This window comes from Rhinoraja longicauda, chromosome 4, assembly GCF_053455715.1.
Source record: "Rhinoraja longicauda isolate Sanriku21f chromosome 4, sRhiLon1.1, whole genome shotgun sequence".
In the NCBI taxonomy this organism is placed as follows: Eukaryota; Metazoa; Chordata; class Chondrichthyes; order Rajiformes; family Arhynchobatidae; genus Rhinoraja; species Rhinoraja longicauda.
Window position 1 is genome coordinate 34,807,389 of NC_135956.1, and position 17,604 is coordinate 34,824,992.

The 17,604-nt window shown below is 43.1% G+C and overlaps 1 protein-coding gene across 4 annotated transcripts in view; it reads left to right on the forward strand.

Annotated features, from left to right (window-relative positions):
• lama1 (laminin, alpha 1) overlaps positions 1-17,604 on the forward strand; it is a 261,227-nt gene that overhangs the window by 178,634 nt on the left and 64,989 nt on the right. For all 4 annotated transcript variants that reach the window (XM_078397501.1, XM_078397502.1, XM_078397504.1 and 1 more), the window contains 8 exons: positions 1,707-1,823; positions 6,318-6,481; positions 7,756-7,894; positions 9,817-9,919; positions 11,140-11,256; positions 13,912-14,094; positions 15,236-15,390; positions 16,430-16,573. In XM_078397501.1, the coding sequence (XP_078253627.1) occupies positions 1,707-1,823; positions 6,318-6,481; positions 7,756-7,894; positions 9,817-9,919; positions 11,140-11,256; positions 13,912-14,094; positions 15,236-15,390; positions 16,430-16,573 (1,122 nt within the window). The remainder of the gene's footprint in view (positions 1-1,706; positions 1,824-6,317; positions 6,482-7,755; positions 7,895-9,816; positions 9,920-11,139; positions 11,257-13,911; positions 14,095-15,235; positions 15,391-16,429; positions 16,574-17,604) is intronic.

A 17,604-nucleotide genomic window follows, 5' to 3' on the forward strand; every position in this document is an offset into this window, starting at 1 on the left:
GTTGCCCCTCAGGTTCCTATTAAATCTTTCCTCCCTCATCTTAAACCTATGTTCACTGGTTCTCAATTCCCCTGCTCTTGGAAAAAGACTGTGCATGATCTTATACACCTCTATAAGATCACCCCTCATCCACCTGGGCCCCAAGGAATAAAGTCCTACACTGCTCAACCTTTCCCGATAGCTCAGACTCTCAAATCCTGGCAACATCCCCGTAAATCTTTTCTGCACCCTTTCCAACTTAGCAACATCTTTCCTATAACAGTCCAAAACTGAACACAAAACTGTAAATGTGGCCTCACCAATGTCTTGTACAATTGTAACATGATCTCCCAACTTCTATATCATATTCTAACACATATCAGGAATCTTAGGTCAGTTAGTATCAAGAAAGAGATATCATTTTTTAATTACATGACATTCCACATAATGAGGGAGTTTCATACCATCCAAATGACAGTATAATAAGGGTCTCGACCCAAAAGGTCACCCATTCCTCTCCAGAGATGCTGCCTGCCCCGCTGAGTTACTCCAGCATTTTGTATCTACCTTTGATTTAAACCAGCATTTGCAGTTCTTTCCTACACAGTATAAATAAGGTACCATGTTATGGTGAGAGTGGCTTTTTGTAGACTGTAGGGACACATCCGACGTCAGTAGGATACAGAGTTTTTAAGACAATCAAATAATGTTGTTGCAGTGGAGTGTAAAATTAGATTGAAATTGCATTTGCTGCTAGCTTTTACTATATGAAGAAAATCTGATTATGCTGAACTCAAACTACACCCTGGATATTAGAGCAAGATTTTTCAGAACCATTTTCCCTGGGGGGTGGGGGGGAGGGAATGTCAGAGATTACAGGGCCATAGCTTTAAGGGGAGCAGGGCAAAGTTTAAAGTAGATGTGCGGGGCAAATCTTTTACACAGAGAGTCATGGGTGCTCTGACCACTTTGCCAGGGCTGTTGATGGAGGCAGATACGAGAATGGCATTTAAGTGGCTTATAGCTAGGACCATGGATATACAGGGAATGGAGAGATATACAGGCAGAGGAGATGACTTTGGGCTGAAGGGAATGATTTTGTGTTGTACTGTCTCTGTTCCATGTAAGGTTTGCAAAGACTACAAAAGACTTGAATCTTTGTTAAATATTTCTCAGATATGGTCTGTCAGTGGTGAAAATTGCTAAGAAATGCATTTGAATCCTGAAGACACTGGTTCTCACTGTTAATTCTAGTTCCTGGACAGAGCTGATGGTTCACTGAACTTTGCCCTTTGAACTAAGAACCAGAATTTCAAAGGGCAAAGTTCAGCAAACAATGAGCCATGAGTAAAACACCCAGTAATTCATGGTCTTCCAAATTTTCAGCAACTTCTGCAAGGCTCCGAAAACTTATTCCAGTGTCCCTAATAACAGTGCATATTAATATTTAATAATGTTCTTAAATCAGATTTTTAAAATCCCTTTAGTTAATATTGAAAAAGATGGTTCTATTTATTAAGAGGCTTTGGGATAAGCATTGGGATGGGGTATGCATGGAATGGAGGCCTATTTTTTCATGAGCAGGCAGAGAAGATTATTGACCTGGTACCATTTTTGGTGTGGACATTGTAGGCCGAAGGGCCTGTTCAATTGCTGTACTGTGAAAAGTTTTATGTATGTTTTATTTAATTTGCTAACTGATAATCAAACGTTATTATATCCCACAGGTGAAGCAGCAGACGGTGAAGAGAACCAGAGCATTGACAGTAAACCTGACTCAAGAGGGAAGAGAAATGGTCGACCATGCAGCAAATATGGTGAAAGATGTTGTCAACAGCACAGCTGTAAGTTTTGTTGTAACTGTTAACTTCCATTAGCATAACTCTGTAACCCATTTTTATTGGCTTGGGGAACAGGCTGGTAACTTGTTCCCAGCAAATCTTTAGGTGATACAGAAGTATGGACCAGGAAGAACAGAGGGTAGACATCTGTTGCTCTAAGCCTGCTGTACAGAAGCATGTTGTACTCACTTCCAAAGTCTGATCATATTAACTCCAGTTTGTGGGAATTCATTTATACCATCAGTGCTCTAATCTGAAGAACAGGCATAATTTGATGTCCTGTAAAAATGTGCTAAGCAATTTCAAAATTGTACATATTTTGCAACTGATCATTAATCTGCATGTTGGCATGGTGGCGCAGCGGTACAGTGGCTGCCTTACGGTGCCAGGGACCCGGGTTTGATCCTGACTATGGGTGCTGTCTGTACGGAGTTTGTATGTTTTCCCTGTGACCACGTTGGTTTTCGCCTGGTGCTCCAGTTTCCTCCCACACTCCAAAGACGTGTGTGTTAATTGGCTTCAGTAAAAAATTGTAAATTGTCCCTGGTGTGTAAGATAGTGAAAGTGTAAGGGGATAACTGGTTGGTGCGGAGTCGGTGGGCCAAAGGGTCTGTTTCCACATTGTATCTTTAAACTAAACCAAACTAAACTAAATGTCATAAAGTGTCATTGAATGAATGCACGATTGGTCAAAACTAGTTTTGTTTATTGTCACGTACAGTGAAAAGCTTTTGTGTGTGCTAACCTATCAGCAGAAAGACTTTTCCGTGATTACAATTGAGCCATCCACTGTGTACAAGACATTGGTGGGAGCTCACTTGTTATGTGCAGTTCCAGTTGTTTAGCTGGAGGATGATTTTCGACTGAAAAGAATGCAGAAACTACAAAATGAATAACTTAGGACACGATTAGTAAACATGCAGATAACACCAAAGTAGGTGGTATCGTATTCAGTGAAGATGGTTATCAAGAATCACAGCAGGATCTTGAAGAGCCAGGTAAGTGGGCCAAGGAATGGCAAGTGGAGTTTAATTCAGATAAGTGTGAGGTGATACATTTTGGGAATTCAAACCAGGGCAGGACCTTCACAATGAATGGGGCCGAGGGAGTATCGTAGAGCAGAGGGATCTAAGATTATAAGTACATAGTTCCCCCAAAGTGGCTTCACAGGTAGCTAGGTTGGTGAAGAAGACTTTTGGAATGCTCCCCTTCACCAGTCAGGGAATTGAGTATACAATTTGGGATGTTATGTTGCTGTTGTACAAGGCGCTTGTGAGGCCACACTTGTGTTCACTTTAGTCACCCTGCGAGAGGAAAGATAACATTTTTGGAAAGACTGCAGAGAAGATTCATGACGATATTGCCAGGACTGAAGGGTCTGAACTACAGGAAGAGGTTTGGCAGGCTGGGACTGTTACTTGGAGCACAGGAGGTTGAGGGGTGATCTTACAGAGTGGTGTAAAATCATGAGGCCAGCATGCCATAAGATTTCCCCTCGCCCCTGAAAGGCAATTTTTTTCACACAGATAGTGGTGGGTGCATGGAACCAGTTACCAGAGGAAGTAATTGAGGCAGGCACAATAACAACATTTAAAAGACATTTGGATGGGTACGTGGATGGGAAACATTCTGAGGGTTATATGCCAGGTGCGGGCAAATGGATTAATTGGGATGGGGCATCTTGGTCGGCATGGACGAGTCAAGCTGAAGGGCCTGCATCCATATCATATGACTCTCTTTCTCTAAAAGATTCATGAGGATGATATCGGCACTGGAGGGCTTACGTTTTAAGGAGAGATGGGATAGGCTGAGGCTTTATTTCCCTGTAGCATAAGAGTGACATAATAGAGGTATATAAAGTCATGAGAGACACAATGAAGGTGAATGACCCACTGTCATTTTCTTGAGGTAGGGCAGTCCTGAACCTGAGGGCATCAATTTAAGGTGAGAGGGGGAAAATTTAAAGGAAACCTGAGGGGCACCTTTTTCCACAATAAAGGTGGCGGGAATGTGGTACAAACTGCCCGAGGAAGTGGTAGCGACAGGTACAATTACAATGTTTATAAGACATTTAGACAGGTGCATGGAGGGAAAGGTTTGGATGGATGTGGGCCAAATGCATGCAAATTGGATGAACCCAGCTACCCACTTGGACCACATAGATGAGTTAGGCCAAAGGGCCTATTTCTGTGCTGTGTGTGTGACTTATGACTACACATATAAACTTAAGATTACATCTTAAGAGTAGGCTTATACTCGCTGGAATTTAGAAGACTGAGGGGGGATCTTATTGAAACATATAAAATTCTTAAGGGGTTGGAGAGGCTAGATGCGGGAAGATTGTTCCCGATGTTGGGGAAGTCCAGAACCAGGGGTCACAGCTTAAGGATAAGGGGGAAGTCTTTTAGGACCAAGATGAGAAAACATTTCTTCACACAGAGAGTGGTGAGTCTGTGGAATTCTCTGCCACAGAAGGTAGTTGAGGCCAGTTCATTGGCTATATTTAAGAGGGAGTTAGATGTGGCCCTTGTGGCTAAAGGGATCAGGTGGTATGGAGAGAAGGCAGGTACAGGTTACTGAGCTGGATGATCAGCCATGATCATATTGAATGGCGGTGCAGGCTCGAAGGGCTGAATGGCCTACTCCTGCACCTATTTTCTATGTTTCTATCTAGTTTCTAAAAGATTTACATTAGAGAAGCGACAATGTTTCCATTTACGGTTATTTGATGGGGAGAAAAGCTTCATTTTATTTTAAATCGGTGGTTGCCATGCTCGTCAGAAAGTTAATTTTGCATTTGACAAGTTAATATTTAACGTCAGGAATTAAAATTGTGACAAGTCTGATTCAGTGTGAATTATTAAAGCTCAGTTACTTGATGGAGTGACAACAGATTAAGTGGAATATTTTTGTAATCTAGTTGAAATAATTACATTTCAATATGATTTGCATTTTTGCAAATAATTATAAACAAATTAATTACTTGCCTTCCTCTATCATGTGTGCGGTTTTTCCTGTAAGCAAATCCAGGCGGTGGCATGTGTTACTGAGATAATTTCAGAATTCATTGGGATGAGGTGAGGTATATATGCAATATATCTTGAAGAAGGGGCTTGACCTGAAACTTCACCCAGAGATGCTGCCTGTCCCGCTGAGTTACTCCAGCATTTTGTGTCTATCTTCGATGTAAACCAGCATCTGCAGTTCCTACCTACACATGTATGCAATATATATCCAGTGAAATCCCATTCGTTCCAATATCTTCCACTGCATACAGTTAAGTCAGACTCACAAGAAATGGAAGGTAGACACAAAATGCTGGAATAACTCAGCGAGTCAGGCAGCATCTCAGGAGAGAAGGAATGGGTGACGTTTCATGTCGAGACCCTTACCCATTCCTTCTCTCCTGAGATGCTGCCTGACCTGCTGAGTTACTCCAGCATTTTGTGTCTACCTTCCATTTAAACCAGCATCTGCAGTTTTTTTTCCTTCACAGGAAGTAGATTTAATCGCTCAGCTGGGATATTGAGCCACCAATATCCTGGTTGAAATAATTACATTGCATTGATCAGAATCAATCAGCTTTAGGTTTAGATTTATTATTGTCATGTGTACTGAGGTACAGTTTGTATGCTATCTGAACACATCAGATATACCATACATAAATACAATTAAGTCAAACTCAAGAACAGATAGAGCAAAAGGGAAGATACAGAGTGCAGAATATAGTTCTCAGCATTATAGTGTATTAGTTCCATAGACAAAGGTCTAATGTCCTCAATGGGGTAGTGGTGAATCGGACAGTACCATAGCTTTTGGAAGGATCATTCAGAAGCCTGATCAGAGGGGAAGAAGCAGTTCCCAAGTCTAGTGGTGCACACTTTCATGCTTCTGTACCTTCTGCCGGAAGGGAACAGGGAGAAGAAGGAATCACTGGAGGTGCGACAAGTCTTTAACTAGTCGGCTGCTTTTCAGAGGCAGCGTGAAGTGTAGATGGAATCAACGGTATGAAGTCTGGTCTGTGTGATACAAAGCTTGGTACTGAGCTTAAGGAAAATGGGCAGAGATCAGTGATTTGTTTGTATTTTGTGCCATGCTGTAGCATAAGAAGGAACAAGTAGCTCTGTGCAGACTTTAGACTTCAGAGATACAGAGTGGAAACAGGCCCTTCAGCCCACCAAGTCTGTGCTGACCAGCGATCAACCTATACATTAACACTATCGTACACACTAGAGACAACTTAAAAATTTTCAGAAGCCAATTAACCAACAAACTTGTTCATCTTTGGAATATAGGAGCAAAAACAAAACACCCAGAGAAAATCCACAGGGATACACAAGGGAGAACGTACAAACTCCGCACAGATAGCACCCGTAGTCAGAATCAAAGCCAAGTCTCTGACGCTGTAAAGCAGCAACTCTACTGCTGCTCCACTGTGCCACCCTTTGTGTATGTTCAGTACTTGTTAAAATTGTTGCTCTGCATCTATGACAACAGATTCTGGAGCAAGACAGCGATCAGCTGGATTTATGGAATGCCCAGGTGAGACGACACGTTGACAAGCTGGTGATGGAGATGACTCAGAAGAGTGTGCTCAGCCTTGTCCACAGGGCAGAAGGTCATGCGGGGAAGCTGCATAACCTTGCTTCTCTGCTGAACAGGTCAGTCCATGTTATTATGGCTTTCATAGCAACAGAACTGCAGATTAGTCAGCAGCATGTAACAGGTCCTTTGGTCCATTTTCTCCACTGACCAAGATGCCCTATCTACTCTAATTCTGCCTGCCTGCATTTGCCCCATATCGCTTGTGGCGTCAGTCATGAGGCCAGATCAATAACAAATACACTGGCACACACAGTAAGGTGAGCTCACCGAATGTGCTTTATTTCTAGAGACAAACACGAGGTTCTCGAATCATCCCTGCAGATTTCTCTCCCTCCGTCTCTCTCTCCCTCCCTCTCTCCCTCGCAATATCACTTCCCCTCCCTTTCCCTTTCCCTTCCTCTCCCCCTCCCCCTCCCTCTCCCCCTCCTCCTCCCCTCTCTCTCCTTCCCCTTTTCTCTCTCTTCCCCTCTCTCCCCCTCTCTCTCGCTCCCCCCCCCCTCTCTCTCCATCCCTTCCTCCCTCCCTCTCTCCCCTCTCGGGTCAGAATAATGCAAAATAATTAATGTGCGAAGAGGAATGTCATATTTTAAAACCATCGCTCTGGGGAATGTTGTAGAGCAGAGGGATTTGGTGTTGTAGAGCAGAGGGATCTGGGAGTGCAGGTACATAGTTCCTTGCAATTGGCATCACAGATAGATAGGAGGGCCATCGTCGATTAGAGTATAAACTGTAGAAGTTGGGAGGTCATGTTGCAGTTATATAGGACAGTGAGGCCACATTTAGAGTATTGTGCTCAGTTCTGGGCACCATGTTATAGGGAAGATGTTGCCAAGCCGGAAAGGGTGCAGAGAAGATTTACGAGGATGTTGCCGGGACTCTAAGGCCTAAGGGAGAGGTTGAGCAGGCTAGGACTTTATTCCTTGGGGTGATGTTCTGGAGGGGTACAAAATCATGAGAGGAATAGATCGGGTGAACACACAGTCTTGTCCAGAGTAGTGGACATAGGTTTAAGGTGAGGAGGGATACATTTAATAGGATCTGAGGGGTAACTTTTTTGCACAAAGGATGGTGGGTGTAAGGAACGAGCTGCCGGAGGAGGTAGTTGAGGATGGTACTATCGCAACGTTTAAGAAACATTTAGACAGGTATATGGATAGGATAGGTTTAGAGGGATATGGGCCAAGTGCAGGCGTGCGGGATTAGTGTAAATGGGGCATGATGGTCGCAGTGGGCAAGTTGGGCCAAAGGGTCTGTTTCCACTCTGTGTGACTCCATGACTATGTGAATGATTCCATGCTAGCCTTTGCAGTGAAACATTTTCTCTTATCAGTTCGCTTGCAGCCGTAAGGAACATGTCTCTGAATTCCTCAGTGGCTGTGAATGCACACGCCAACGTCAAGGCACTGGTCGAAGAAGCCACAGCTATTGCTTTGGACGCAAGGAGCAAAGCTGATGCTGCTTTGAAATCGGTGGGTACTTACTCTAGTGGATTAGTTGAATTGGTTCGTAGTCTGTTGGTTTATCAAAGCCAGCCAATAACAGTCGTTCTCTATTTGTCGTAAAGTGGCAAATGAAAGATGAAGAACTGTGTTGTGATTTTGCTTCAACTCAATTTTTTTAAGTAGTCCTTCTGCAGCTTTCAGATGATCTATGTTTCTACTTTTTGTAGGGGATGTGACAAGATTCTCTCGAAAACCTGACCATGTCTCAGATTTTTTTTAAATTTCTGTTGGCTTGTGTGTCATTTCATTTGTGACAAAACTGATGCACTAGATCTGACCAGTGCCAGTTGTTAGTGAAACAATGCAGCGTAGGTTTAGGTTAATTATTGTCACGTGTATTGAGGTACAATGAAAAGCTTTGCTTTCCATGCTATCCAATCAAATCCGATAATACCATACGTCAGAGGTAGTGAACGCATAGGTCGTGATCTTCCAAACTTCCAAGCATTCTGAAAAAGTTGCAGGATTCTCTATGCCAGACAGCAGAGGAATGGATAGATTTTTGGAGAATGAGGAGATGAGGATTATTAAAAGTAAGTGGCAAATTGGAGCTGAGGCCAAGTGGAGATCAGGACAGTTTGTGTCTCAGTGAATGGTAGAGAAGGTTTGAGAGGTCAACACAAAATGCTGGAGTAACTCAGCGGGTCAGGCAGCATCTCAGGGGAGAAGGAATAGGTGATGTTTTGGTTCGAGACCCTTCTTCAGACTGAAGTGGCCAGAGTAGAGGAATCGAGGAACAGACGATATAGATTTAAGGTGAAGGGGGGTAGAGAGGTAACTTTTTTGGCACAAAGTGTGGTGGGTATATGGAACCAGCTGCCAGAGGATAGACTCAAAATGCTGGAGTAACTCAGTGGAACAGGCAGCATCTCTGGATAGAAGGAATGGCCGACGTTTTGGGTTGAGACCCTTCTTCAGACTTCCTCCCACATCTGAAGGGTCTCGACCCGAAACGTCACCCATTCCTATCTAGAGATGCTGCCTGTCCCGCTGAGTTACTCCAGCATTTTGTGTCTATCTTCGTTTTAAACCAGCATCTGCAGTTCCTTCCTTCACAGCTGCCAGAGGAGGTAGTTAGGGTAGGTACCATCATAACATTTAACAGACATTTGAACAGGTACATGGATAGGATAGGTTTAGATGGTTATGGGTCAAGTGCAGGCAGCTGGGACTAGTGTATATGGGGCACCTTGTTTGTTGTCGGCAAGTTGGGCCGAAGGGCCTGTTTCCACGTTGTATGACTCAATTACTTTCCAAATGATACCAATGGATGCCAGTGACTATTGTTGGACTCATTGCATATTATTTCTGAAGAAAACTATTGACAAAATGTGATCAGAGCAGCTTGGGCATATGTGTGGATTCACAGCAAGCAATCTGTCTGTAACGTCGGCAAAATTCAATCCAATTTGGTAACCGAATGGATTTAAAGAGCTGAGGAAACAACCACTGTTCACAGAAGCTACAGCATCTTCTTCCAATAAAAACAGGGTCATTTCTCCAAATAATGGAGGGTGGGAAGAATAGTTGTGTATAAATTCTATTTATAAAATCAATCCCAATCACCAGCACCTTTGCAATCGTCACTGTGTCTGAAATGGCAATTACCCAGTTGTTACTGAGTTTGAGTTTAGTTCATTGTCACATGTACTGAGATACAGTGAAAAGCTTTTGTTTCAATGCTAAACAGTTAGCGGAAATATATTACATGATGACAATCAAGCCATCCACAGTGTACAAATAATACATGACAAAGGGAATAATGTGTAGCCAGATCCAAATTATTATTTTTTTGCAAGTGCTGTCGACTTACAGTCGATGACTTTATGCTTTGTATGTAATGACCGAATAATCTTGCATTGAAAGTTGCCTTTCTGTTATTTTGCCAGGCCAAAGGTCCTCAAAAGCCATTGGACGAAGTCGGCAAGGAGTCAGTTGTGCACAGTTCAAAGCTCCTGAATGAGGCTAATGATTTGAAAAAGAAAACTGCCGGTGAATAACCTGTCCAATTTTGACATCCAGTATTGATCATTGCAACTTACTCTAGGAATGATTGAAGGACAAAACCTGCTGGGCAATGGGGAATATTATAGCAAAGTTAGACTTGCTGGAAGGGGGAATGAGGGGAATAGATTGGGGGCGAATGCACAGAGTTTGGTTTAGTTTAGAGAGATTTGGTGTGGAAACAGGCCCACTGAGTCCACAGCAACCAATAATCACCCTGGTTTTATCCTACACACAAGGGGCAATTTACAGAAGCCTATTAACCTACAACCCGCACATCTTTGGAATGTGGGAGGAAACCGGAGCACCCGGAGAAAACCCACGCGGTCATTGGGAGAACATACAATCTCTGTAAAGACAACACCCGTGGTCAAGATTGAACCTGGATCTCTGGTGCTGTAAGGCAGCAACTCTACCACTCTCCACTTTGCCATCCCAATCTTTTACCCAGGGCAGGGGAATCAAAAACAATTGAGCATACACCGATCAGCCAAAACATTATGACCTGATGAGCCAAAACTCCCTGACTTACACAATAGATGGCTTGCGTCAACTCACGCTTGCATAAATAATTCTGGCAGTTTCTAATTTCCACAACACTGTACGATCACTCGAGTTTACATTGGAAACAAATCAGCAATGGCGACGGTGCTTACCCAGAAGGCTGTGCATCCACAGGAAGTGCCCCAATGGCGAGACAGAACTCAAGCTGGCAATACTTACCCAGAAAGCCGCACTCCGCAGAAAGTGTCCCGGATGCAACTGGGCACCACTGAGACAGTTTATACTCTCAGTGGAGGACACAGAATGCTGGAGTAACTCACTGGATCAGGCAGCATCTATGGAGAACATAGGTGACGTTTCAGGTGGAGACCCTCCTTCAGATTCAGTGAGTTATTTCGGGCGGGAGATAGGGGTGATGATTTCGATACACAAAACCTGACTAACATAAGAGTTCACGAATCGTAACTATTACGTAAGTCGGGGAGTGCCTATATATTTGTACACAGCCAATTAACCCACCAACCCTCACATCCGTGGGATGGGAGGGTGCTGATACCAGGATTATGGGAAGAGTAAAATTGGATTAGTGCTGGACTCGTGTGATGGGTGCCTAATGGTCAGCATAGACTTGATGGGCCCAAGGGCCTGTTGCTATGTTACGGTATTGTATCTGAAGATTTGCTTTGGTTCTCTCATTTGTTCAGGTCTTGTCAACCAACTGAGTGGATTGAAAGATAAAGTTGACCAACTTCAAAAGAGTGCACACAATGTAAGCAGACTGCTGAGTGAACCCATGCAGCTACTGGCACAGTTAACTAATGGTAAGTAATCTGGAGAACGGGAACACACCAAACTCCTTAATTGCAAAGAAATAATATATTTTATAAGAGAGTAGAAACAAGGAACTGCAGATAAGGTCGTAAGTGATAGGAGCAGAAGTAGGCCATTTGGCCCATCAAGTCTACTCCGCAATTCAATCGTGGCTGAACTATCTCTCCCTCCTAACCCCATTCTCCTGCCTTCTCCCCATAACCCCTGTCACCCGTGGTTTAACTTCCATGAATAAGTGTTCAAATTGTTTGTGCATTTCTCGAGAGTTCGCTGTGATACTGGCCTGAATGAGGAATTCTAAATGAGAAAATGTCAGGTCAAATTATACTCATAAATGCATTTAAACACAAAACTCCTGCCATTCCTACAAAAGCCTGGGGTAACTTTTTTAGAGCACATTTGACAAAGCAAATGCTAAGAATTTAGTGTTTCTCTCAAGGAGGTGAATCTAGATCTAAGAACCATATGAAGGAAGTTCTGGGGTAGCTAAATGGTGCAACCGTGGGAAGATGTATGTTTTTGTAGTTGGTACTGCCCTCCAAGGCCCATGTTAGGGGTTGATAGTGAAAATTTAGCCTTTGTTGTGATCGGGGGCTTAGGATTACATTGGAACTTGGCTCTTGGTATTGGGATGGAGTCCAGGAGATGTTGGTTCCAGGGCAGGCAGCACTTTGGCAGTGAGGTGGTGGTGTGAAGGAATCTGGATTGGCCACAGATAGGGGGACAGGAAACTAAACAGGAGGATAAGGAGAGTAGAATCAGGTCTGCTCTAAGTTGGGGCAGAGAGGATCAGAACCTATAACACATCAAGACATGGCATAATTTCATTATGCAATTAACAATGCCAGTTATTTATTGCCAATCATTGCCCATGAGAAAGTGGCAGTGAGCCGCTATCTTGACTTGCGTCTGTCCTTCTTGTGAAGCCAGTCCCTCGAGGCTGAGAAGAGGCGAGTTCTGGGATTTAGACACAACCACCACAAAGACACTCTATTTCCAAGTTGGGAGGATACACAGCATTGTTGGGGGGGATGTGTGCTATTCCCATATATCGGTTGTCATTCTCCTCCTCAGCAATAGACTGGATAAGTGCTGGATATAGTATTCTGGATAAGTGCTGGAGTGCATTTTGTAGGTGAGGCATATTTTGGCAACAAAACACGGGTAATGGAGGGAAAAAGAAAACTGCTTTATCATGGGTAGTGTCAAGCTTCTTGAGTGCTGTTGGACTTGTGCCATGGAAATGGTGGAAAGGCCATTAGTTGGTTGAGGATGAGTTGCCAAATGCAGGATTGATGTTGCTGATCCAATGATGTTACCGGTGAATAATGATGCTCAGAAGGTTGATGTTGCCTAAATCTCAAAGCAAACATCTCAGGATAAGGGATTGGTTATTTAGGAGTGAGTCAGTTTAGATTAATTCAGTTCGTTTATTGGCACATACACCGAGGAACAGAGAAATGCTTTCTGTTGCATGCTATCTAGTCAGCGGAAAAACTATATGTGATTACAATCAAGCCATCCACAGTGTACAGATGCAGGAGGATGGGAATAATGTTTATTGCAAGATAAAGTCCAGTCAAGTCTGATTAAAGATGGTCTGAGGATCTCCAATGAGGTAGATGTTAGGTCAGACTTGCTCTCTAGTTGATTATCGGATGGTTCAATTGCCTGAGTAGACATGATGGGCTGAATGGCCTAATTCTGCTCCTGCAACTTAAGAACTTATGAAAATTCTCCAGCCTACACTCCGAAGGATGCTCAGACATTGAATGTATTAAAGAGCAGGATTTAATAAATATTTAGACACTGAAAGAATTGTGCTAAATAGAGATCAAGTGAGGAAGTAAACATGGTTGAGAATTATCATTGTCATCTTGGCTTGTGGAACAGACTTAAGTGCCTATTATATTCTCCCATGTTCTCTTAAGATTTAGAGCTGTCCTTTGTTTGCCTCAGCCATTCAAAGGAGGCTAAGTCTATTCATTGAATTTTAGGAATTTGGGAAAGCCCATTGAGGAAGTCTTTATATAAAGTGGAAGTTATATTCGTTTTAGCTGCTGCATCGCCAGAAAGCTTGAAAACATTAAGGTGGGCAGGAGGATGAGGAGGTGGGGGGGTTGCCTTTTTAGTCCCATGCCATGAAATATGTAGCCAGATTCATTAAGTAAACGCATCAGCGTAATGAACGAGAAAGCTCAATCCAAAGAAGTTTTGAGGAATTCAGATATATGAAGACCTTTCATGATGTCAATTCACCTTCCCTGCCATAGTGAGATATGTACCAAGTCATTTCAGAGGAGTGTTACCGGTCTAGATATCACACTAAGGCAGGTATGAAGGCATTACATCGATGCAACAGGGTTTAATTTACACCCTAATGTTGGAGAAAGAGGTAGGAAGGCAGAGAGGATAAGGACTTCGCAGCGGAAGGCCTGACTGCAGGATCGGGGCTGATGAAGTTGGAGATGGAGATGCATCCCAGAAGATGTTTCAGAAATAAAGAGATGAGCGACCATGCAGAGATTGGGATACAGCGATGATGGTTTTACATTTGAGACATGGGTGGATCATCATTCCGTGTATGAAGTTGACTAAATGCCTCCAGCTGCCTTTTCAAAAGAAGCAATGCTTGTGTATTGCAGGTGCCACTGACCGAATTCGTGAAGCAAAAGATCGTGCCACCTCGGCTAATCTAACAGCAACTGCGACTCTTGATGAAATTCAGCAGTTCAGTCAGCAGCTGTTGACCACATCTGGCATTGTAATGAGGGTCAATAAAACTGTCAGGGAAACAAATGAGCTCATCAATGATTCAGCAAGGACTGGTAAGTTCATAGTGAAAAATCGATTAAAACTCATTTTTGACAAATGGGCATATTTTGTTCGACTATACATGGGCAGTATAAAAAGCAAACTAAAAAAAATTATAGTATTTTGCGATTCTTATAGTCCTTAGATCTTCCAACGATATATCTTGATAGAACTTTAGTTTGGCCACAGTCAGATTGGAGTAGGGCGTCCACATCTGGTTACTTTAGGAAGAATGTGAAGACCTGCACCAAGATGTAAAAAGGATTTGCCAGAGAGATTTCTGAGGGACTGGGAGGTTGAAGCAAGGCAGGAAAGGTCACAAGCACTCATTTTAGAGCAGAGGAACTCAGGAGCAGATAAGAGGCTGCCACTTTTCTTTCTCTTTGAACATCCCTGCTTTTGCTCCTCCATCCTCCATCTACAGGGCGGTGCCGAGGTCGAGCTGCAAGGATTTGTTTATTTCAATTCGAACACTTCTCATCCTTCCGAATTGAAACATATGAGCCCATTCTGCTAATCTCACCCAAGACATCAAACATCCCAAGGATCAAGCTGATGATTCTTAATTCCAGTTCCTCTATCACACATGTAACCTTCCTTGTTAAGGTGACCAGACCTGTGCACAGTATTCCAAATGTAGTCTCACTGAGGTTCATTGTAATTGGATCAGGATCTATCTACTTTTGCACAGAAATCCTTTAAAGGCCAATTTGCCTTACTAATAGCTTGCTCCGTCTTGCTTTCTGGAGCTAGTCTACAAAGCTATCAGCCGGCCTGCTGGTCTGAATCCTGATATTTGACAGAAGGTTATATTGGGAAAACCATTTACTGCAGAACAAGTAAATAGTACCTGGTGTGCTTTAGCTGTCAAATTGGGAGAGGACGATTTATTCATGTCTTCAGAAAGGGAGTTGGTTAAACTCTTGAAGAAAAAAATATGCAGGTTTTGGAGGAAGGGCCAGTGGTTTGATTAGCTGCATTGTCCTTGCAGAGACCCAAGATGGACAGAAATATGTGAATATCCCTCTGTGCAATTATCATTCGAGTATATGATTCTTACAATTCAAAGTCCGTGATGCCTTGTGGGCAGTAAGTACAGTGTTGTTGATTTGCTCCTGTTCCTGCGTTAATTTCTGATTATTTTTCCCCTTATAGCTGTGTCTGCTGGAGCAAAGGTACAAGAGGTTGAAATTCAAGCCAATTACCTGTTGGACAGGTTGAAGCCATTGAAAATGCTAGAGGACAACTTGAGCAGAAACCTATCAGAGATAAAGGAACTGATTGATCAGGCTCGGAAGCAAGCTGCCTCGGTAAGCGTAGAATCAATAAGGGCAGATTCTACAGATCAATTTTACTGCAAAAGGTTTTTACAAAGAAGCACGGTGGTCACTTTCTGTGGTGTGTTCTTTTGTTTCATATTCCGTCTCCTGGTTTAAGCCATTCAGTGCACTAGAACATCTAACGTCTGAATCCTCCTTCCGTCTAAGTTCACTGCTTACAACCCAGCGATATGAACATTGAATTCTCTAAATTTATCTAACTCTATCTCATACTCTCCCCCCCCCCCCTCCACTCCTTGCCTCCTTCCTCCTCCTGAGTCATTTCACCAATTCCACAGTTCTCCACTTTGTATCTCTTGAGATCACCCTTTCTCTAGCCAACACTGGACCTCCCGAGCACTGCCCTGCCCAAGGTCATTTGCGGCTGCCCATGAGTGGTCTTGGTCTTTTCTTGCCTCCAGCTGTCATCCTCCCCACACTCCCCTCCTACCTACAGTCTGAAGAAGGGTCCCTATCTGAAAAGTCACCCATCCTTTTTTCTCCAGAGATGCTGCCTGCCCAACTGCGTTACTCCAGCACTTTGTGTCTATCTTTGATTGAAGTAATGGTCTAGATCAGGTACCAATTAGTTGGTTATATTGGCCTCGTTGATGCCTAAATGTAGGTCAGGTCCAGTGGCATATAGCCTTGAGCTGCTGCTGCTGCTGCTGGAATTGAGCATTATGCAGTCAATTAGCGGACATCCCCAGTTCTGCTGTGCGCCAAGCCTACAGTGGATGATGGGTGGCCATGGTCGATGGACAGTTAGAGAGAATCAACCCTTATTTACACCCACTGGTAAAACGACTAGGGTGGAGGAAGGGGACAAAGAGGAAGGGGAGGGGAATATGAAATGAAGTTACTTAAAATTAGAGAATAATTAGAGAAACATCATCCATCCTTTTTCTTCAGAGATGCTGCCTGGCCCGCTGAGTAACTCCAGCACTTTGTGTCTATCTTGGTATAAACCAGCATCTGCTGTTTTTTGTTTCAATGTTTTCTTCTAATGCTCTATTTAATCTTCCTCCAGATTAAAGTGGCGGTCTCAGCTGACAGAGGCTGCATCCGCGCCTACCAGCCTGCACTCATGAGTAGCAACTACAACACTCTGACCCTGAATGTCAAAACATCCGAGTCAGAAAACCTACTGTTCTACCTTGGGAGCAGCAGCAACGTGAGTAACTAGTTATAGCTGCCACCACACTACCGCAAGTCCAACTGAGGCTAGGATGGTTACTACAGCGAAGCCAGTGATTCACACAATGCAGTTTTCAATAATATAACTGAATCTCCAGATAACTGAAAAATAATTATTTGCCAACCAAATTTCCAACTTGTATGTGAATGAGGAATTAGTTAGATTGCAATTACTTATTATGATTTTAGAATGTCAATCCTTTTAAATGTTATTGGGTATAGTTTGGAAGATCGCATCCTTATTTCTGAGTCAGAGGTTTTTGGATCAAAAGGTCCTATTGCAGTGATCACTGTCAAAAGAGTAATCGTTTTGGATGAGGTGCTAAATCGAGGCTGTGTCTGCCCTTTACGAGCTCGTGAAAAACCCCACAGTGATGTATCTTGGCCGATATTCATCCTTCCTCATTCATTTAGACTTTAGAGATGCAGTGTGGAAACAGGCCCTTCGGCCCACCGGGTCTGCACCGACCAGTGATCACCCTGTACATTAGCACTATTCTATACACTAGAGAAAATATACAATTTTACCGAAGCCAATTAACTTACAAACCTGTACGTCTTTAGAGTGTGGGAGGAAACTGGAGCACCCGGAGGAAACCCACATGGTCAAAGGGAAAACGTACAAACTCCATACAGTCAGCACCCGTAGTCAGGATTGAAACTGGGTCTCTGACACTGTAAGGCAGCAACTCTACCACTGTGCCACCCCTTCCAAAAAAGATTATCCAATCCTTCATTTTTTGGAAGTTTATTTGGAAGTTCTCAACAAAGTTTTTCTTTGATGTGGGGCTGTTTCACAGCAATTTGGTGGGAAGATTTCCCTTTTAGAGTATGTGCAGTTAATGCATGATCAGTTTGATAAATGAAAATATTTTGAATGATCTACACCTTTTTTCTAAAATCCATTTTTGTATTAACTTTGATTGAACACGAGCAGTGCTAATGGTTTTAATCTTCCGATATTTCATAGACTCTGGAATTGGTTCACTGGGGATTGGGCACCAACAA